General features: G+C 36.9%; 1 protein-coding gene across 4 annotated transcripts in view; it reads right to left on the bottom strand.

Moving 5' to 3' along the window:
• Window positions 1–779: 779 nt before the first annotated feature.
• The window catches only part of LOC131063848 (uncharacterized), a 71,117-nt gene continuing 56,272 nt past the window's right edge, over window positions 780–15,624 (bottom strand). For all 4 annotated transcript variants that reach the window (XM_057997802.2, XM_057997803.2, XM_057997804.2 and 1 more), the window contains one exon: window positions 780–1,144. In XM_057997802.2, coding sequence (XP_057853785.2) covers window positions 999–1,144 — 146 coding nt within the window. In that variant the 3' untranslated portion in view covers window positions 780–998. The remainder of the gene's footprint in view (window positions 1,145–15,624) is intronic.

Here is a 15,624-nt window from a genome sequence, read left to right as displayed (position 1 = left end):
TGTAAATACAAAGTAATAAGATGTCTTTATCTTCCTCTTCCAACTTAACATCTACAAAATAAATTTGAATTAAAATTAAATTAAACATTTAAATGGTCTACAATAGAATCATCATTTTTATTTTCAATAAATATAACCATCTTTTGAGATATAATTTGTAAGACTTTTGGTTTGAGAGATATTTACCTATTTTCTTCCACAACTTGTATGTGGTAAGTCTCCTTATATACATTCAAGACGACATAAAGTACAAGACACAACCATATGGTTCCTCATGCCGCCTTCTTTATTTTTGACCAATATTCATCAAACATATTAGATGGCATCTTTTCTTGTGAAACAAGAAACCACTGATATTTTTCTTTAAGGAGATCTTTCATCTTCAACTTTCACATCTTGTATTGAGTATTATTGAATTTATCAATATCCATATGAGAAGTAAAAGCCATGGTTTTCAGTCATTCTCTTATATTTGCAAATTCAAATAATGTAAAAGCTTCCACTATAGCCAAAATATCGTCAATGCTTAAAAGAAAAGAATCCCCCTCTATGTAGAGCCATTAGATTAGATACCAAATGTTGAGAAATAGGGTGAAACTACTGCAATAAAATATTCTACATGTATGCAAATATGAGATCTTTTTTCTTTAGATTAGGATTACCATAGGATTATTATGTGATTGAATAAATTAGTAATTGAAAAAATTAGTAATGAGATTAAAATTAAAAAAATCCATATCAACACAAGATTTACGAAGAGATATTTTTGAAAAAATGCCACATAAAAAATGGAAGTATGTATTAATATTTAAAGAATGAGATACATCCACCACACTAACACTCTTCACTCTAATAGAACTTCAGCAACACCTGATAGCTGGTACGGTGATTAAATCTTAACATTTAAATTTTGATCCAACAGAGAAAAATTATTGGTTCTATTGTATAAGTTGAAATGATGGATAATAATAGTACAGGACACTGAACTGGTCGCATCTTCAAGAAGCATGTTTGTCATATGCAGCTATATTTTGTGGCTCACATTCAGGTAGAAAAAGGTGAACAAGCAAAGCTGAGCTACAGCTCCCTGAAACTGCCCCACACAAACACCATCTAAATGCCCTGGGGATTTGTATTCGTGGACCTGCATAAATACAATCACCAGAATAACCTTAGTCCTTAGAAACAGATACAATTTAAAGTAAATAAATTTATAAAAAAATGTGTCTTGACAATCTTGCTCATCTAGCTAGTGGTCAATCCCACAAGGTCATCTTCTCTAGGTAATAGTGTTGCTAACTAAACATTCATGTTCAGATGCTATCTGAATGTCTTTGGCAAATACAACTAATTTATTGGAATGAGCTTTCAAAACAATTACTGAAAAGGATGAATAAAAAAATGTTTGATAAACAAAACATTCATCGAACACTGTTGAGGTTGTAGAGAAGGTTCCCATAGTGTTTTATAATTAGAAGTAGACAAACAAAATGTCAAGAAACCATGCTTGCCAACCTGGCATTGAAATTGTACTTCAAGAATCAAGTAACATTATGAACTGCAAAATAAAATAATAAAAGATACAACAATATAGACTAATTATGCTCGCTTCTGGTTTTGATGCAAACAAACACACACAATCAAAACCAGAAGCGAGCATAATTACTAATATGGGTTGTGGAAAACTAATATCTTTAATATAGACTGTTTCAAATGAAATAACAAAACATGCTTATTTCAACAAATCTATGGTAAGATAGAAATTAGGAGTATCAAAAAACTAGTAGACTTTGATACACAACAAACAAATTTCAAGCAAGCATATTTTTAATACATGCAAAATTGGAGTCCATTGTCATCTAATAAGGCATTTGCAGTTGTTTTATAACGTCTGTTTTAATTTCCAAAGTTCTTTGATTTAGTATTTTACCCAATAATTTTTCTGATTCTTTATTGATGCCATGTTTTGCCAAGACCTTGAGATTTTCAGTTTTGTAACACAATTTTGACCTTTTAGTGCTACCCTGTTTGCATCTATTTGATCTTGATCTTGTATCATCCTTTGTTTTCTTGATCTCCTGTATCAAGTAATGTAGGGTGTGGTTAGAGCATTTATGTGTTATGCTCTATGAATGTTGGAGGCATTAAGCACCCTTTGGATACTACTGAATCAAGTATGGATGCATACAGATTGGCGAAGCATTGCTTATCCTTGCAATCTACTATAGTTATGGTTCATTGGAGGCTTGGCTCTCACTCTCTGATAGTCATGGCTCTATCTCTTCTTGCTGTCAAGGACCCTCTCACATCCCATCCCTCTTCCATGGCACAGATCTCAGGGGCAAGCTCACATAACAATTGTTATTCTAACTACCAGTGGTTCTTTGGCCTTAAATGTTGGGATTGGTCCTTTGTAGAATTGAATGCCTCCTACAATTGTCCAGCCTGGATGCCTTCACCCTGCGATTTCCCCAACTAGCTTTTTCAGACTCTGCATTGGTACTCCTATAATGATAAATAATAACATTGTTGGCTCCTCCAATGCATTACTGAACACCAACACCTGAGGTTTTGGGATCCCCATATGGGTGGCCTTCTATTTCTATTGTTTTGTGAGTTTCTCCCCCTTATTTTCTATTTATAATTGAGCTAGTTTGCAGGTCTCTTTTTTTTAGCTTTGTGTCTACGGCCCTTTCTTCCCTAGTCTTTTGCTATTGTATGTTCTTGTCCCCTTGATCTATTTTTAGTCATTTGTGGACATTAATATATTTTTCTTTCTTATTAAATTTATATTCTGTAGATACATATTAGCATGGCAATTCTTGTATATGCATGTTAATTGTAGGCACATTTATGTCCATCCTCTATCAGCCATATGTCAAAGAGCCATACTTGAAAAACCTAGAAATTAAAAAGAAAACCAAAAAAAAATTTACTGTCTTGCTGCCATATGCACAGGTTATTAGTTTTTTTGACAGTGACATAGGATTGACCTACTTTCTCTTAACATTAATCGACCACACAAAATTCTCTATCATTGAAGTACAATAGTCCTTGTTATATTTGCTTGAAAGGAATTCTGCATGTTGTGTTTTTCGTGAATTTATTTTTCACAAATGTCTTCCAAATTTCAGCTATTTTTAGCTTACCTTAAAATATTTTATATTTAATGATTTATTTGTATTTTAAAATTTAAAAATCAATTTCTTTTACTATTTTAATAGTTATACCCCTTTTGTGCCTAGAATAATATTTTTTTGCCATCCCCAAATCCTTGTTCCCCTATCCCTTGTCCTTTTTGGCAGGAAAACCCTTCAAATCTGTAATGTCGCCATTTTTAGCAAGGTTAATGAAGGAAACAGGTTCAGTCTTGTAGAGTTATTGTTGTTGGCAACGAGTTCAGTTGGCCTTGGTAAGTCTAGAGATGCTTTCAGAATCAGTTTCTGATCTTTTAAGAGCTCTCCAGACTACTTGGTGGAGCAGACCATTTTTAGTAAGTCACCTAGTTGCCTCTGATCATCATCCCAAGTCTTCAGTAAGAATTTGATTTCTATGCCATTTCAATTCCTTTCGCAACTTGGGTTAGTTATTAAACTATTAATTAATAATTCACTTAAGTTGTCTAATGTTGAATAATAATAAATGAACAACTTAGTGCAATAGCTCATTGAAAAAGTGTTGAGATGTGTTTTAAGCTGGATACTTAGGTTTGGGAGACTTTGCACAAGAAAAATAATATTAATTCTCTAAAAAGATCTTAGCAAGCAAAAAAAATAAAATTTCAATTGGTTATTTGCCTCAAAAAAATTTATTAAAGGAGGTTGATGGCTCATAGGAGAGTTTAGACTTGGAAATGAACCTTGCTTTATACTTCTCAATACCTCCATCTAGATCAATCTTCTTCTTAAACACCTATTTGACCAATGAGTTTTCGTCCTTAAGGCAATGGTACAAGATCCCATGTATCATTCTTTTTCAAAACTGCCATTTCTACATCCATAGCAATTTTCCAAGATTTTGTATCATTAATACCTAATTCCTCTTCTATAAACCTAGGCTCATCTATGCTAGTATTCAAAGCAAAAATACATCTCCAATCATCAAGTGAATACCTTTTAAGTGGTTATCCATGCCTTGTAGACCTTCGAACAAGCTGAGTTGGAGGTTCTTACTCCTCTTTTGATGATTTAGAGCTAGATGAGCTCTCTTTGCTTTGTTGTTGGAGAGAACTTGAGCTCTTCCAAAGCTTCTTGAGGATGAAAACCCTCCTGGAGTTGTTGGCTTCGGGGATGAAAACCCCCTAACTGGCTAGTGTGGTTTCATCCAAAGATCACCATTGTGCTATAGAGAAGAGTTTCAATTTTGGTTTGTAGATATGGATGTTTTCGATGTCTCCTAAAGTAGTTGATTTCAAAATCATTTGTGGAGATTCGGTTTAAGATTCTGATGTGAATAGAGAGTGATTGAATAAGTGTTGTTATTGGGCCTTGTTGTGACGTTTTCACACATCGCCCCATTGCAAATGGGTCCCCCCTACTTTTTAGGTCCTCTTGGTCTTTTCGCGGCAATCTCGTCAATCCTCTTGGTTTGCAAGTGTTTGGGGGTCAATTTGATCAAGTTTGCAATTCGTTTGAGTAAATTTGGCTAAGTTCGGAGCCTGTTTTGTTCGTTTTAGGGTTTTGCCCTCCAGATTTGGATTTGAGACCTTTCCTTTAGGGTTTTGGAAAAACTGAACATTACATTGTAATCGGGACCCTTTAAGGAGCCTACTAGTGAAATTTGAGCGAATTCTAAGCAATTTTCTATTTTTACAAAGTTTCTATTTTTAGGGATTTCATTGTCTCCCAGATTGGTCTAATTTTGCCAAAAATCAAACTTACTATATTTAGTAAGTTTCTATTTTTAGTGTCTTTGCGTCCACTTTTGCCCTAATCCTAACATTTTGAAACACTTACTATTTTGGGAAGGTCTATTTTTGGCAGGTTCTTCACAAGAAAACATTGAAGACTGAACATTCCTGAAGAATCGTCTAAATCTGGAAAGTTGGAAAAGAAGGCTACCGATCAAAAAACAGCTGAGTATGAGTTCCAATTCCAAACGTGGAAAGCATTGAAAATCAGTTCAATCCAAAATGGCATCCCAGTTCGAAAATGGTCAAAGTGGCTAAGTCGAGAAGGATGAGTTTCTAAGACAGTAAATGGCTTTCAAAGAAGGTGGGTGCCAAATTGAGGGTTTCCTCCACACCATATTTTCCTTCACCCTACCAAATCTCCGCCCAAACATGCATGTGGGCGCCAAAATGAGGCCATGGAGGAATTTTCCTCCATTGCGACTTTTCCTGAATGAAGCCAAATTTCCACCCATGTTTGAGGTTGGGTGCCAAACAGGGGGTATAAAGGAACACAAATGGACCACTAAGAGGGGGCGTGAATCAGTGGTAATTAAAAACTTGAATTTACTGTATGAATTAAAACATTAATAACAGAAGTCAAGAAACTATGAGCAGAGATATTAAACCCATTAGCGCACACACACACACACACACACACAAGGCAAGCACGACACAAGATATACGAGGAAAACCCATGGTGGGGAAAAACCTTGGTGAGAAATGCTGCTAGAATCTACTGCTCTAATCCAACCTCACAAGTAAAAGATTGATTACACATTTATGGGCACCAAACCCCTATCTGAGCACCAACTTAGATGATTATGAATTTATGGGCACCAACTTAGACGATTACAATAAGTAAATTACACTAACCAGTTGAGTACCTTGTTACAAATTAAGTTTTTGTAACTCACAATTGTTCTGCACTTGAGATTGACTTGATTCTTTTCTGCTCACAAACTTTGTCCTCTGCTTTCTGATCTCTATTGTCAATCCCTGCACTCTGCCTTTTGTCCACTTCTCTCTGCAACTAGCTCTTTGATTTCTACTTTGATCATTCCTCTTTCTTTGCCATGCTCTGTGTATATAACCTTCTATGTTATCTGCCTCGGCTCTACACTCTCTGGTCTTTGATCTCTGCTATTCAATTTTGTACTCTTCTTTGTCTGTTCTCTGTTCTTGCTTTCAGTCGCCTCTTATCTCCTCTTCACCATCTGATCATTTAGCATTCTATCTCTTCTACGATGTTATGCTTACACTGCCATTGTGTTATTGCAGCTGCAAAAATAACTCTCTTCGGCCCTCTTCTCCACTCTCTATCATGTAACCTTTGTTTTTGCAGAGCTTCTTCACCTGCACACCTCCTCTACTAAACTCTACTCTTCTCCACTTTTCACTTTTTCCACTAGCTTCACTTAGTGGTTATCTTCGTACACCTAGATTTTCCTCCAAAAGGAAAATAAAATAAAAAACAATCTTCTCGAGCCACTGGAAGATCTACCTTGTCTCATCATTCCAGTCTGGTAGCCGTCCACATTTATGTTGCCTTTCTTCTTTCAGCAACCTCAGCTATCCTTCAACTACCCTCTATACACAAAATCATCCTGCCAGGATCAGAAATTGAATACATATCTTGTCGTGCATGAAGACTTGATCTTCTGCAACTTTCAAACAATTGGTTGCCATCATTCAATGCACCTTCTTCCATCTTTAGTCATTCTCTACATTCAGATTACTATATTTAGTAATCTCTACCTACCCATTGCATTGATGTCTTGTCAATTGGAGGTTTTTGATCTTCCCATAGCAATAATATCTTGTCTACTGGAAATCTTTTGATCTTCTTGAGCCACTCAACTAATTATTTGTGTGTTCTTTATGCAGAAACATTTAATGCAACCACCTTCCTTAATTGTTCCTTCCTTCGACAATTAGATTTGATCAATAGGCAACATCCATTCACAGTCAGAAACATTTGATTCGTCTTGTATACTCCATGTCCTCAACATCTCCCTTTATGCCATCGGGTCAAACTCGGTCAACTGTCCACGTGGGCCACTTCTGAGTGGGCATTTGGTGAGATACCCATCGTGTTTTCATCATCGCAAAATATACCTGCAGGATGGCGGGGCTACGCACCTTCTTCCATTTCATTATCCCACGAGATCATCTTTCATTTGTCTTCTTGACTGCGGGATAGCAATGTGCATCACTTTTCTTCATTTTTTGTTTTCCTGAACGGTCATCTCACTTCTATCTTCCCTGCTGCGAGATAGCGGGGCACTCCATACTTCTTTGATTTTCTTACCCCATGAGACCATTTCTTTCATGTCTTCGTCATCGCAGGGTAGTGGGGGACGCCATTTGCTTCACTTTTATGTTACCCCGCAAAGTCACTTTTCTCCAAACTTCCATGCTGCAGGATGGCGGGGCAACAAACTCTTCACGGTGGAAACTATTAGCAGAGACTTTTATCTTAAGTCTTCCTTGTTGCGGGATGGCGGGCGTGGTGCAAAACATGTCGTTTGATCTACTCTTGTTCTTAGTGGTATTTGGGCCACAGTTCACGCGCGCTTGCCACGTGGTGAGACGACGCATCTTTTTGATAGTCTTCTTTTCTCTATGTCGTGGAGCCCCGCTTGAGCGCCAGTGGCATTGCCCTTTGGATTGTTCAAGTGGTTGATATCACGTTGGATTTACTGCAACCCTTTTTCTCAAGCATTATCGACATGCCCATCTACCCGCAGACAACATGGTCAAGATGGGGTCCACATGTTTCTTTCTTACCACACAAGTTGTCGACTATGGGACTGCTTCCATTAAAGAGTTAGGCTATCGAGCACCACAAGAATTATGGAACAACAAAACGTTTATGCGAAAAAATCCTAAAAGTGTGATCGACCGATATGGGACTTGTGAGGACCCCTTTGACACGACACTATCGGAGATTGGGGATCAAATGGAACGAGACTTAATACAAATGAGAACTAATGAGTTAAACTTCCATCGGGTGGCAATAAGCCGATAAAGCAAGGGTAGGGCCCCTTTAGAGATAAGTGAGACTTGATGCCTAAAATAAGGTTGACCGGTCGATCGGGCATTTTTTGAACTAAAGCATATGAAATGTGACCCAAAATGAAAAGAGACTAACATGTTGAATTATGCATAACCACAACTGCACTTTTTCTGAGTTAAACCTGTTTGTCCAATGGCTTCACCACACTATGACCTATGACTTCTTTGTCCAAATGTAAAACCAAGCAATCTTCCAATTGTGTTCTTTGTCTTCTTTGTGGCCTGTGATTAAATGCCTTTGCATCTCTGACCAATGGGTGTGAAGCTATCGCTTTGCACATTCTCTGTCAGGCTGCACTTGTTCTATGTGGCACTTATCATCTTTGCATCTTTGTCCAATAGAAGTCTCTACATCACTGTCCAGTAGTGCATCAACTCAACTGTTGACATCAATGACAATCTAATGCCAACAGGGGATGATGGAATTTTGTCCAATGCATAGAAATCCTCCACAACATAGAAATTCCGCCCAAGTGTGCATCAGAGCACCAAAGGAAGGGAAGGAATTTTCCTTCCAAAGAAAAATCCTCCACAAGGTCATTCCAACACCCAATATTGAAGGTTGAATTCCAAGGCATGGAAATTTGAAGTCAAGGAATTTTCCCTCCAAATAAAATTCCTCCACAGGGTTATTCCAGCGCCCAAGATTGAAGGTTGAATTCCAAGGCATGGAAATTTGAAGTCAAGGATAAGAATGAGAAAGGAAAATTTCATCCAAACTTCGAGGCAATGACAAAATTGGCCAAGGGAGAGAATTTTCTATCTCCTAGACCCTGGAACTCAAATTTGAAAAATTCCTAAAAAATAGGAAATGTGGAAAATTGATCCAAAATTTCCTTCAAGATAGAATTTTTGGAAAAAAGCAAAAAAATGACTTAAGTGTTCAAAATTCCTTCCTTCAGGATAGAATTCGAGAAAAGTCAAAAATTGACTAAGTGGTGGAAATTCCTTCCTTCAGGATAGAATTCCAAGAAAGTGAAAAAATTGACTAAGTGTTGGAAATTCCTTCCTTCAAGACAAAATTCGAGGAAAGTGAAAAAATTGATGAAGTGTTGGAAATTCCTTCCTTCAAGATAGAATTCGAGGAAAGTGAAAAATTGACTAAGTGTTGGAAATTCCTTCCTTCAGGACAAAATTCCTAGAAAATGTGAAATTTGGCTAAGGATTGAAGGAATTCCTTCCTCAGGGTAAAGTAGAATCAAGGTCAAGAATGGGCGCCAAATGAAGGGTATGGAGGATTTTTCCTCAAGCAAAATTCCCTCACCATGTGTTTTTAGCGCCCAAGTTGGAGATGAAGAATTCCTCCACAACATAAAATTGACATTGGAAGAGAAGCATGGATATCCCAATCAAGGAAGAAATTTAAATTTCTTTCTTAGAGAAGAAAATTCACCCAAAATGAGGAAATTTCGAGGCAAGGTAAAAAAATTGGTCAAGGGAGAGAATTCTCTCTCTCTTGGATTCTGGAACTCAAATTCAAAAAAAATCCTAAAAAAACAGGAAAAGTGCAAAATTGATGAAAAAAAACTTCTACAAGACAAAGAAAGTTCAAAACTTCAAGAAAATTCTTCCCAAATGAAAGTTTCTCTCTCCAAGGATTTTTCGCCAAGTGTCAGTCGGGTCAATGCAAGTTGAATCAACGGAGCATCTTTTTGCATGCAGTCGTCACATTTAAGGCATTATGGCAAAAAAAATTTGCATGCAGCCGTCGCGTGTGGAGATGGTGCATTTATGACATAATGGGGCAATTTTTGCATGGAGGAATATTCAGTGCACATTGTATGAATTTAGTGAAGAGTGGTGCATTTGGTGCATTTCGGATACTAATTGTAATGGGATGGAATTAATTGTATATGGGCATAATGGGCATTTATTGTTGATTCCCACCTTGTTGCATCATGTGTGGGGGATTTTTTAGGGAGAAACCATAATTAGGGTTTTGCATGTAGCCAAGGCATGAGGCATGTATAAAGAGGTGATTGTATGAAATTGTTGTGATAAGTTTTTGAGATAATAACAGTGATGCATTGTTCTCTAATGGTGTTCACTTAAGTTATTTTTCAAAACTTGCATGGTTTCACCTTCGTCACTTAGAGTAGAAATAGAATAGTGCTTTGATTTCAACGAAGAATGTAATGGTGTTTGATGAATTTCCATGGCTCATACTTTTTGCATCTTGTTGATTATAAGTTGTAGTGTAAAGTTAGCCCGAGCCACTAAATTTGTGCTAAGTTCAATTGTGGATAGTCATTTGGATTGCGTCGTTTTGGGTATTCAACTGCACTTTCTCGATTTGAATCAACATCCTTGGAAGGTTGCACCAGTTCTTGTGGAGTTGTTAATCTTGGCGAAGCAAAATTTGGTTGATTTGGAATTCGTCCATTAAAGCATTATCTGTTGATATCGCTGCCCTTAGAAGTAGATCTGGATCCTTCTAACCCTTTCTCCTTAAATTTCAGTCCATTCCAATTTAGTTCGTTTGAAGCAGAAGCATCGCATAATTGCTATATCCGATGATGAAGTTCCAGCCACAGCAAAGAAGTGAAAGAATGATTCAAACGTAAATCCCCTTGGATTACCAGCGTATCACATCAAGCCATCTGAGTCATGTCCATTGCATAATCGGAACCTTGGAGTCAATTGTTTGAACTTATTGCAATCTTAGCATACAATTGTACTTTGAGCAAGAGAGAGTAAAGTGACTGTTGGGCAACTTTATTCTGTGTTAGACACTGTCATAAAAAACACGTCAACAGGCCCACCTTTGGTATAGGCTGTACCATTCCTATTGGCTACCCTTTGGGTATACTTTCTAAATTTGCTTTCTCTTTAATGCTGTTTGGAGTTGCACTTGTTTATCTCTGTAAGTCGTACAAATTGTAAAAGTTGCAGCAAAGAAGAGGCTGTATAGTTTGTATCTTCTGGACGTACCATGCTTGGGAGGGCTTGGGAATGATTGTGTGAAGGGCCTAGTTTGTGTGAGCTATTTCTCTTGGTGTGGAGTTACCCTATCCTTGTTACCAGTTTCCAAGCAATTTAGGGGTGGAGAAATGAATGTGGGATAAGTTTTAAAGTCATTTATGGCACAGTACATGTTGTACCTATGTGATGATAGAACTGTACAGATCTAATTTCAGTTACAAGACTGTTATATAACTTATACTCTTTCTTCCAATGGTTTACCTGGAGGTGTCTTTCCAACTTGTGAATGTTGTGTGGTGTTTGGGGAATGAATTAATGATGTTCTTGGATGCTTATCACATCGCCTAAACCTCTTTTTACCGAGTTCTAGAGCCAAATCAGGACTATACCACCATAATTTTCATCATCCATCAAGGTATATTGTTGTTGTTTCAAGTTAGGTGGGTTTGTTCATGATTTTGGGTCCTATTTGGGCTAGTACAAGAGTTCCATTTTATCATTAGTACTTATACAACAATACTTATCAACACTTTGTAACAACAGATATACTTTTATTTTCACATAGTTGTATGCAAGCTAACATTGTAAGCATTGGATGGTAGCACCGCCAATGATTTGATCTTGTTCATCGTTGATACCTACCCCACTGAATAAGTGGTGATATTGTATTCACTCGTCCTAAATAAGTGGAAGAGTTGTTTTGTATTTTCCCACTAAATAAGTGGATAATTTTGTTGTTACTCACCCAATTGAACAAGCAGTTTAGTGGAGGTGCCCCTTTGTTTCCCACTAAATAAGCTTGTTTCAATTCAATATTGCATATGCACTTTACTGAATAAGTGGTATTGGCTGGCCTGTCGCTTACTACTTTACTGAATAAGTAGATCCTTTCACCACATGCTCTCACCTTGCCCATCTTGACAACTAGGTGATCAAAAAGTGAAATGGATATTGCATTGTAATCTTATTTTTACTTGATGTAATTTAAAAATAAAATAAAATCTAGGGTGGCTATGACAATGGTATCAAAGCTAGTGATCTTGCAAGATTGCACTTCTAACCCTTGCATGCAGCTTGAATAAGTGAAACAAAGTTGAGATCAAAGTTGCACAGACATGGATACGGATACGGGTGTGGTATCGGAAACAAATATGGACATTTTTCAAGACCTCTCATTTGTATATGGCAGGATGCGGCATTCATAAAAATCACTTACACATATATTTAACATAATTTTCTAAGTTACTAAAGAATATTTTCATTAGTGTGAAAGCAATATGGACACATAATTGTGATGATGTAGTTTTATTATTAAAACAAAATTTGAATACATTAATAGTTTGGTAGCATCACATGCTATCAAAAATATCATCACTATTCTCCTAAAATTGGAGATCTAGATCATCAAGGTTCTCTAAAGTGTTAGGATAGTTGGATCGAGTGTAACCACCAACTAGACTCTCAGAACCCATTGAAGATTCACCAGAGTATCCTCCTACTATATCAAAATTCTTAGCAATGGGATTGAGATGTGTCAACGCATTTATGGACACATCAATGTCACTCATCTCAAATTGTACATCCCAAAGTCTACTAGGCCATTTCATGTAGTTTGTGGAGGAATGCGACAGGAAACGAAGATTGGAATGCACATATACAAATTCATTTTCTTTGTTGGCTGCGAACCTATTTCATTTCACAGAATGGATGAAGCCATATGTACTCCAATTCATCTCAGATGCAAAAGAACTTGAAACCTATTAAAAAAAGTTCATATTATAAGTTACGAAAACATAAACAATTAAATAAAAATTAAAATAAGAAATAATTTAAATTAGAATATAATTCATATAAAGTTAAAACTATGACAAAAGTTTGCTAGTCAACTTTTGCAAATGTGTAGTCGTGGCACCATGGAAGTTCCACCACATTATAGGGCCCATTTCTTTTTTATTTGCCATTTCATCAACATTTGCATAAGTTTCATCAAAGGATGCAAATGTCCCAAACTCATTTCAAATCTTTGTAGCAACTCTAGGATTTGTAAATTTTTGAAAGCATTTTTGTATCCATCAACAACCTCAACATCCATATTTGGTGTTGTCTTATTTGGCAATTCTAACATATTGGCATGGTAGTACTTGGGGTTCAAAGCATATGCCAAAAGTTGCAAAGGAGTTGTCCTTTTATCCCATCTTTTCTTGATAACCTTATATATTTTCCTATAAAAAAATTCAAAGGGGACTTGCTCTTTTGCTATAATAATATTTATATTTTTCTCCACCATTGTATCTATGGAATCATAGATGTCCCCCAACATTGCCTTATTAGTATCACAACGATGAATGAAGGTGTATATTGGCTTAGTGAAAGATCACGAATAATCTATGTTTGGGATTGCCTCCAAACTGCCCAAATGTCATTAATCACCATACTTCTCAAGGCTTGTTTGACATCCACAAGCCTTTTGAGAATAATGTAGTGCATGGAAAAGCGTGTTTCAACCACCTTCAATTAAAAAAATAATAAAAATACACTTGAATATTTTAATACAAAAGAAAACTTACCTTTAACAACTCTAACTTGGTGAATTGGCTTAAAATGGCCTATGACGTGATGTTTACAAATAAACATCTTCTTTGGCTTCTTCATAAATCTTTTGTATCCATTGAATTTTGCCAATTTTTTGTAGCAAGTTTAAAAAATGAACTACACAAGGGGTCCACCAAATATTTGGATATCTTGCTTCCACGACCAACCTTACTGCTTTGTATCCTTTTGCATTAGCTGTGATCACCTAAACAATGTTTTCTGGCCCCATTGACTCAATTGCTTCAATTAGAATGTTGGAAATAAATTGACCATCTTTCTCTTCAGCCTTGCATTCTAATGCTTTCAAAAACATTGCCCCCTTTGGGCTCATTGCAACCACATTGATTAGTGGCCTATTTCTAGCATCCTTCGATCCATCACAAATGATAGAAACCCTTGAGGTTTTCCGTGAATCTCGAATCTCATGCAATTTTCAGTCAATAATATCATTTTCTTTAGCCAAAAGGGTTGTACAAAACCTTCTCATACCCTAGACTTTTGTATCCTTTTGGGGCTTCATTAATTGGCCTAACCATCTCTTGCCAAAATGGAGAGCAAACCACATTGAATGAAATTCAATTCGCATACAAACAATGTGCAATATTTTGATCTGTATCCTCTCGACTTTGCAAATTAGATGCCTTTTCAAGAGGTCCTAAATTGCTCCTCTTGTGACCAATAGATGTTCTCAAAGCTGGATGCAAAGGGGGTCTATTTAAACTTAGAGTTGACCTTTGATTCAATGATTGAACCCGATTATTAGCTTTATCCTCTTCTTTTTAATATTTTGTGATCCTCTCAGTTAGCAATCCCTTCCCTGGAAGAATCACCAACATCTGCACCAGGGCATACTTCACATCTTGTACCTTTTATGTAGCAAACGTGCCCACGAACCTGTTGTGACCATTTCACACATCGCCCCATTAGAATGGGGACCCCCTCTTTTTGCTTTTGTTTTTTGCTTTCTCTCTGCTTGTTCTTCTATCTCTTTTTAGGGTTTTGAGTGAGTGAGTGATCCTGGGCTAGGGCTAAACCTTAAGGGTTCCTTTTTGGCGTCATTCAGGCTAAGTCCAGTCAAATTTTGGAAAGTTGTTAAGTATCCTCCTGAAGAATTGAGATTGTTGAAATAAGGTAAGCCTTCCAGAGGAGTCAAATAGGTCTTAGGTTAGGTCTAATAAGGGTTTTTAGGGTAAAGTCCAATTTCGACTAAGTGTTAGCATTTTTGAAGGAGAAATTGTGTGTTCTTGCCTGGGTAAGTTTTGATCAATTTTTGGAAAGTAAGATGATGCCTGAAATAGAGAATTCGCTCTTGACCCTTGCTGAGGGTCCAGGGCGAACTTTATCCTAAGCACAATTTCTTGTTTTTTGATGGACTTGCTAACTAGTTCCTGACCTTGAAAATGACCTAACTTTGCCTTGTGAAGTGATTTGAGACTCAAATTTTGAACAGTTTAGCCTAAAAGGGTAATTTCGCTCCTGACCCTTGCTGAGGGTCCAGGGCGAAAAATGTTGTTTAAGCATATTTGTCACTGACTTTTCTAAATTGTTTTGTGCAGGGTCTCTCGAAAGGATGATTGAACGTGACTTGATGCTGTTGAAGGTTTGAGAGCAAGAAAAGTGATGAATTTTGGAGACTAAAGGGAAAATCGCTCCTGACCCTTGTTGAGGGCCCAGGGCGAAATCTTGATTTACCTCATTTTGCAATGAAAAGAGACCAAGTTTTGAGCATGAATGGAAAATGAATGACTTCCTCCACCCGCCTGAAAGAGTTTTAACTTGAAATGATGAAGGACTTTGTTGAAAACATCAAAATCGCTCCTAACCCTTGCTGAGGGTCCAGGGCGAAAATTCTTATTGGAGTCATTCCTGGCCTTGTTTGGCCAAATTGAGATGTCAAAGGCATGGTGGAGCATGAAATGAGCATGATAAAGTATCCAGACTTGATTGAAGATGATGAGATGAAGGAGTTTTGCCCAGGAAAGGTAAAATCGCTCCTAACCCTCTCTGAAGGCCCAGAGCGAAATTTTCAAAAGCACATTTATCTTGCAAAGTCAAAATGATTTTTATGATTGGAATGGATGAAAGGAGGCATGTTTTACCCATTGAATATAACTTGGACGATCAACAAGGAAGCAATCAAGCCA

Source organism: Cryptomeria japonica, chromosome 10, assembly GCF_030272615.1.
Source record: "Cryptomeria japonica chromosome 10, Sugi_1.0, whole genome shotgun sequence".
NCBI lineage: Eukaryota > Viridiplantae > Streptophyta > Pinopsida > Cupressales > Cupressaceae > Cryptomeria > Cryptomeria japonica.
Note: the sequence above shows the minus strand (reverse complement) of the source record. Positions and strands in the feature narration are given on the sequence as shown.